We start from the raw sequence: 8178 nt of genomic DNA on the forward strand, positions 1-8178 counted from the left end.
ATGGCAACAACTATTCAGAGAACTACCTGTGGCCATATGTTATGCCTCTAACAATGAGGTTGACAAGTAATGCAAAAACACCTGAAACCACAGTAGTTTATGATCTCAGAAAAAAGGGAACAGCATTTCATGAGAATCAAGGGTGGGTGGAAGGTAACCTTGTTTGCATATGTTGTACCCTGAAGTGTACCTGCGTGTGAACTACATACATACTACCAGTTACTTCCTATCTCAACCTTTTAACAACTCCTTTGGTTGTTGTTTTCCTTTTGTTAAGTAACATCAATGGTGTGTTTGGCAGTTACTAAGATCAGTTACAGTCTCTGCATTCATACCTTACTATAAAAGGATTCTAATCCAAGTAGTATATGTAGATGGACCTGGAATTAATATTTGGACACCTGAACCCCAAATTTGTCATTTAAAGGGCAGGTCACTAGACATTTTTAACACGATTTCTTCTGAGCTGCAATGACTTAACGTACTGTACTTACAAGATATATCGCTGGTCATGAGTACAGTAACTCATTTATGATCATATCCAAGGTGTTCTCTCTCTTACTAAACACCACTCTCTCTTCAGATGGGTGTGCAATCTATTCATGCTCATGCATTATAGGAAGCTTAAGAACCAGAAAAATGAAAATCCTTGCTATTATTAATTTATGTTTTTTGTATTAGTATACATACTGTATATTTAGACTTTCTTATATATTTACCATTCATTTTTATTGTTTACTGTTGTATTTTAAATGATAACATGTTTGCCAAGGTGGAGGGATTATATCTCCAACCTGTCCGGGGAAGACCTTCGGATACACTCAAATTTTATAAATGAGGAGAAAGAATATTATGCATGCACAGGGACGGGAAACAACAATGAAAAGCAACAGTGTAAAAGCAATCATATAGTGGCAAAGTGTCCATTATAAAGCTAAATCTGCATGAAGCTACATCTCACATCTCCAGCTGGCCTCAACCGGACTGACTGCCTGACTGCGTGATTGCCTGACTGCTTCAGCACACTGATTAGTAGTTTATCCTAGCTGTTTACTAGCGGTTGTCATGTGGACTGCTTAAGAGTTTCTTTCCCCAGAATATCTCCATATTTAGCTGTATTTATTTGTCTCTCCACCTTCACAAACGGCAAACAGGGAAGCAGCCCTACGGCTTGTTGTTGGCCCCAGGCTTCATAGTGAGGATGGTGTATTTCAGCAGACGTTCAATGTTCAACTTGAAACCAGAGTCAAACCATGCCATTAGTTTAGTATGATTGCCAAAAAAAAGGCTTGATTTGGTGACATTAAATCATAGAATTTTCTGTCTTCAGTCTTCCATATGCTTTCTTTCAAACACTTGCCCAGATGTCAATGACAAGTGGAAGAATAATGCAAGAGGAGTAATGCACAGTGCCTCCCATCTCCATTAGAGCTCCAGGTTCAGTTAAGAACTTATTTTGTGTTTGTGTATAATTTTTTGTGAACTCATAATACTGTGTTAAGATAAGTTAAAACCATCAATATTCTTTTTTGGGTACCTTGTTGGCAACGGAAACAAGCTGTGTACATATACTGTTTATGTATATGCATACTTTATATATATGTTAGCAATAGTGTTTGCTTGTTTTCAGTTTCAACCTTGTTTTGAGTGAGCTATGCTATTACTAAATAAACACAGTGAGTGTCCTCAGATGCTTTTTTCCTCTCAGAAAGCTACGTTGATATTTCATATACAGAGGTGAAAGCCAGACCAGCAAGTAGGTGGAGGGGATCAACATGGGAATTAGGGAAAAGGTGGGCTACTTAACTTTTATTGTTAGTTTTTTATCCTTTCTCTACAACCTGTTATGTTCAATGAAAGAAGGCTCCTTATCTTTAAAATATACGCACACAAGCTCTCACACACACACACACACACACACACATCTTTGTGGGGAACCATTTATTGACGCAATGCATACCCAAGCCCCTTACCCTAATCTTTTCCATCACTAACCAACTAAATGCTTAACCTTTACCTTGAATCCAACTCTAACCACTACCTAATTCTAACCCCAACATCAAGTCTTAACTCCAAAACAACCCTTTAAAGTTGTGGGGACCACCATGTTGGCCCAACGAAGATGTCGGGACCTCACAAGTATACTGTATTCACGGTTTTTGGACCCCTCGAATGTAGTTAAACAAGACTACACACACACACATTATTATTACACTATTATTTTTAATCATTTTTGTTAAATATGTTTTTCTAGAATTATATATATATATATGTTGTCCTGTACACAAATCACAATTGCAGTAAAAATTGAAAAAAATGCTAATACGCACGCATACACACGCACGCATACACACACACACACACACACACACACACACACACACACACACACACACACACACACACACAGGGCAGTTTTAATATCTTTCTGAAACTATGGGGTCCAATTTTGCCCAGAAGATGGTGCCATTGACTTGGCTATGGAAATGGAATTTCTAATCTTGAGTCTTGAATTAAGAAAAACACTTACCATCATGAAGCCAAATATCCATGAAAATGTGTGCACTATAGCAGAAATGCTGACTCAACAGAACAGTAGACTCCATAAGAGAACCTATAGAGTATAAAGGACAACATAACTGGGTGACGTGTTGATTAAGTTTTTCACACAACTGACACACTGATGAGTTCTGTTACTTGCTTCCCCTGACTCAGCCAGCCTACAAGGGGAGGAAAATACAAACTCCTCATCTATACGTGTCCTCTTACCTGGCAAACCAGCCATCATACATCTACAAATCACAGAGGCTTTGTTCAGAGTCGGAAGCCGGTGAACCCTATGGCTGGGGAGCTGGATGTACTGTGTGTCAATCAGAAAAGACGTGAATGAAGTAAAGATAAATGTTTATTATAACAAACAATACGTAATAGTTAAAAAAAAAGAAGTATCACGTAGACTCTACAGGGGGATCGAGGGGTGTCTTATCGGCGAGATAAATCCAGACAAGTGGTGGTGGTGGTTTGCACTGAGATGCCACTGTTGAACCGATGATTTTAGTTGATCTCTGATGCTGGCATGAAGAACATGGCCCATATACATCATATACAAATTCAAGGCATTCTTACTCAAACTAGACGCAGGGGGGTAACTTAGTGCTGATAGCCCAATTAGTATTTGGAAAAACATTGACAATGGTATGAGAAACCAAACCTTTGACAAGTATTGAAAACAGGAAGCTCAAAGTGTAGTCCTTTGTCAGCTGCTCTCCATCAGGTTTAATCACGTTTATTTTTTATCCTTTTTGTGGTGCACATATTGGGCCCCATTCCCTAATGTGGTTTTACTCCCACAGTCCAAAAACATCCAATTATAGGTGAACTGTAACATTTATTAACTGTAAATAGTAATGTATTTTACTTTGCCTTGCCTTCTCCGGGAACCATCACCTTATCGTGGTGGAGAGGTTTGTGTGTCCCTATGAACCTGAGGGCTGTGTTGTCTGAAGCTTTGTGCTCCTGGTAGGGTCTCCCATGGCAAAGTGGGCTCAGGGGAGGGGCCAGACAAAGAATGGTTCAAAAACCTTATGGAAAATCAAGGAAGGGATCGAGGGAACCTGCCCAATGGAAGGCGGGTGGGAGGAGGCCTCGGGGAAGACCCAGGACTAGGTGGAGAGATTATATCTCCAACCTGGCCTGGAACGCCTTGGGTTCCCCCAGTCATACCTGGTTGATGTGGCTTGGGAAAGGGAAGATTGGGGTCCCCTACTGGAGCTGCTGTCACCGCGACCCGATACCGGATAAACGGATGAAGATGGATGGATGGATGAACTTTGCCGTGCCACCTTGTTGCTTTGTGGTAATGTTTGAAGTTCTACCATGGACTCTGTAACATTTTTTGAAGAAAAAAATGCCTTTGTTAATTAGTTTCAAGCCATTCTAGCATGGTATAGAAAGCCTACAGGAAGATGCAGCTCGATTTGTGCCAGTTCTCATTAACATTTAACGAGCTAAGCTGCTTGACTCTGATTGGCTAACAGCAAGCCAATGAGACCCTGGCTACCAGCGCAACTGGCCCACAAGCTCATGAATAGTAATGACCGCAGGCAACATTACGTCAGACTGACCAGCTGAGTTAAACAGTTGAGAAACACAATGTATGATCTGTGGTTATGCTTTTAGAGATGCTGCAGCGGAATAGTTCGTTAACAACAGTTCAGTAATGTCTGAGTTGAGGAAAAGCTATATTTTTTTTAATGTTGTTTTTAGAAGTCAATGAGGTGCTCAGAGTCACAATTCACACAAACACTTCTCACTTCCCCATTTACAAATTCCCCAACAGTTACATATGATCACGGAGCGCTGTTTTGGCAAAGAGTAGGCAGAGGTGTGATATTGTGGCTGTCTGTGTCTGTCTAAACCTGTTGCACAGCTGAGCAGCTTTTGCAAAAAACATTGGTATCAACACAATAAATGGGTTTTAATTTATTTCAGCGGGGTGCTGGTTCCATAATCTATGCTGACGAGAGCATTCAAGCCAATAACTGGTTGTGAATGACACATTACTTCAGATGGTGTCTGTACAACACGTCACCCCCTTTTTCCTCTTTCCCAAAATTGAATAATTGTGAATGTGAGTGTATAATTATGAAAAAATATGAGGTGTGGTGTCTTTATAGTCATTCGGAGGCACATTTACCTCAACAAGGTGTAAAGCAACAACAAGAAATGTAACTTGTGACTACTACTTTTAGATTTTTTTTTTAAACGGTGTGACTACATTGATAGAAAATAGGTATTGGGTGGGACAATTTATTTGTGTGTGTGTGTGTGTGTGTGTGTGTGTGTGTGTGTGTGTGTGTGTGTGTCTTTATATGTGTTGATGCCTGTGGACCTGTTTACTGTTTAGCTTAAACAACACTGTTTATTCAGGGTTTTGTACATACATACACACACACACATGCACCCACGCACACACACACATACACAAGCACACACACACACATAAAATGCCCCTCCAACACAAACACATGAAACCGAGTGTTATGACGGACATAAATTGTCCCTCCTACTGGGGGTATGAAAAGGCCCATGAAACAATTCACTCTTTAATCTTCTGTTTGTCTTGTTTTTACCTTTCTTGTGCGACACCCGTACTTTTCACCAACCCATCCAAATGTGTTTCAGTTCCTTTATTTGGGGTTTTTGTTCCTCCCAATCTAGCACATTTTATGATTCTCCTGCTTGTCATGAGCATCAGTGTCACCATGATATGATGCTTATGTGTTAATTAGTACTTTTTGTATTGTAATACACTGCAGATTGGCCTTATCCCTACAGTGCATGACCCCAGAAAAAAGCATTTGGCCTGTGACATTTGACATTATAACGTTTTAGTGATTAAAATGGTTTTCTCACAATAACTATAGGTTAAAAATGTTAACTTCAAGAGCTACAGTATCACTAAGCATGGATAAAGTTGAAGTATCCAATCTACACTTATATCTGTGTAATCTCTCAGCATGAATCCCTCCCCTCTTCACCTATACCATCAGAAGAGAAGACTGTCACAGTTCAACATTTAGTTGAAAAGTAACACAGTGAAAAAAAATTCTAGAGATGAAACTAAAATCCATCTTAAGAGAAAACAGCTACTACTCAAAATTATTTTAAGTGGTTCATATATTTGAAGTATTTAAAGTGTGGACAGTCTATACATGCTTCTACAATTATGAGTATAAATTTCATTTTAACATGTAAACCACTAAACTACACAGTATTTGTCGTACATAAAATGAGACAGACACCTGTGTTGTCTTTGTTGATGCTTTATTGGCAGAATTGGTAAGTTACAATTAAGAAGCAGAAGAAAAGATCACTTCTCTCAAAGAAATATTTGGAGAATTGAGACCAAAATTGACTTTGAATCGAACATGTGTAATGATTGTTGTCAACAAAAGTCAAATAAAGAAATAGTAACAGTGTAAACGATGCAATGAACTATATGCATTTTGATCATGAATCCCCCCAACTCAAGTCTTAGCCTGACTGACTGATTGAGCATTTCTCTTCCCTATCTCTCCAAGAAGGACCCCGTTTCTAGTGTAGAAGACCCTGGCCAAAGAGGGACTCATTGGGGAGGGTAAGTATTCTTGACATTGGTCACCACCAAGACTTTGTGCACACTCCACTATGTAGGAGAAGAAGAACGTACCGTGCTCTAACATGCAGCTTTCGCTCACTTTTCCCCTACGCAGATTAAATGTACACACACCAAGCAGATCACTGTTCCAGTAATTGTCCTCATCATAAATACTGAACGTAAGTTTGTTATTCATGTTAATGACGATGGGTCCAAACTCAAATGTCTCGTGCCATTTAGGATAGTCATTGTTACTTATGATGGAAGTACGCTTATTCTTATCACCGTAAGCAACCTCCACTGAACCATCAGTCTGAGACCACTTATCACCATAAAGACCTTCTGCATAGAGCTTGAAAACCTTTAATGTTGCGAGACCTTTCCCAGCAGGACAGCAGTTTGACTTGATATTCTGATTACCGATGCAAACACAAGCACAAGGATCTCTTTTGCTGGATCTGTGCCCAATATTACAGGTTTCTGAGCATTTTTTCAATACTGCATTTTTCATGATGTACTTCTGCACCTCTTGCTTCAGTCCGTCTCTGGCAATATGATCGCTTGGCAGTAAGGTGTGCAGAGGATTTATGTTGTATCGGACCACATCAGGTGTGGTTTTCAGTGAGCTAAGCCAGTTGTTATAGACAGAGGGGTTTGATTGGCCTTCAAAGAGGATGTCAGCCTCGTTGAGGTTTCCACCAATGATCTCTGTGGTACGTTCATTAAATGCGCTGCTGAAACTTTGATTAGAGCCTAACTTCTTCTTCTTTTCCTGACAGTGTTTGTACTCGGCCTTAATGCTAGCTGTACTTGCAAAGCTAGCAGAGGCCTCAACTGACAAACAGTCTTTGACTTCCGTTTCTGACAGTCCATTCATGGTTGTCTGGCAGGTCCTGATAGCAGTGTTTGCTTTTATTTCCCCTCCCAGAGACACTTGTGTGATGAAATGTGTACCATATGTGTCAATCAGACTGCGATATGATGGCTCTGTCTTACGTGAGTAGGATGGAAGGGAGTTCACAGATGATTTAAAGTCATAACTCAGTGGAGGTTTTGTTGCCATTCTGTAGCTGTAAAACAAAGGGATCGTACATAAGTTACTGCCGATTGCAGTGTTAAGTATTTATAAACTTATATTTGTCACTTTAAGCATGAAGTTATTAAGTAAAAGACAAATATCTGTGCACATAAAGTACTCACCGGTAGAAGCTACAGTAAACAGAGTGGCTCAAGAAGCTGTAGTGGTCTTGTTTAGACTTTTGCATGGCAAAGGTAGATTCTTTGGAGTGAGAACCTCCTAAACCGGCACCAACAGTGGCAGACGGAGTCACAGGGATTTCAAGGCCAATTTTCCAATCATTGGAAACGGATGATGTAGAATCATTGACAAGAGTTTCGACAGAATCATACTGGGTACTGGAGACCTTTAAACTACACTTTGGGAGGGTTCTCCAGTCCACCATGGCAGCTGGGACCTTCTGGCTCTCTCTATTCATGTAGCCGTTTGTGTATAGCCTGCAAGTGCCGTTGCCAAGATTCCATGTTTCAGTGTCGATGACATAGGCACCTTTCCGCTCCATCGTGACAATGTCGAAGCCTTCTCCCCCCAGATTGTAACCAGGGACAAAGTGAGCCTTTTCACACTGCTGTGGTGTACCAATGAAGCTAACACTGGATGGAAGACACAGAGGACTCCATGCCCAGCACAGGAGCAGGAGATGCCACAGCCTCGGCATCTGTATGGAAGAAATAAATAGGGACAGAAAGTCAAAGGCATGCACACAGAATAGTTAAACAATGCATGCAATATTTCAATATATTGTACATTGGATATCACTAAACTAATGAGTGAGGAATAGGATATATTATGCCATACTCTCCTGTCTACTATACCAGACAGGGGAGAACTCAGGGGTCTTACCTTGGCTGTTGACAGCAAGCTCTGTTCAGTAACTAACAATAGCTGACCAATGTTATAGTGGTAATGTGGAGGTGGAGTCTTGATCGCTTGACTATGCAATTCTCACACATTTTATAGG

At 40.3% G+C, this 8178-nt stretch overlaps 1 protein-coding gene across 1 annotated transcript in view; it reads right to left on the reverse strand.

Moving 5' to 3' along the window:
• Positions 1-8137, reverse strand: part of LOC117954918 (perforin-1-like) — a 16936-nt gene extending 8799 nt beyond the window's left edge. The window contains exons 1-3 of the mRNA XM_034889019.1: positions 8061-8137; positions 7340-7875; positions 6036-7209 (exon numbers count right to left, since the gene is read on the reverse strand). Of these exons, the coding sequence (XP_034744910.1) occupies positions 6036-7209; positions 7340-7875 (1710 nt within the window). The 5' untranslated portion in view covers positions 8061-8137. The remainder of the gene's footprint in view (positions 1-6035; positions 7210-7339; positions 7876-8060) is intronic.
• Positions 8138-8178: the final 41 nt, after the last annotated feature.

Source organism: Etheostoma cragini, chromosome 2, assembly GCF_013103735.1.
Source record: "Etheostoma cragini isolate CJK2018 chromosome 2, CSU_Ecrag_1.0, whole genome shotgun sequence".
NCBI lineage: Eukaryota > Metazoa > Chordata > Actinopteri > Perciformes > Percidae > Etheostoma > Etheostoma cragini.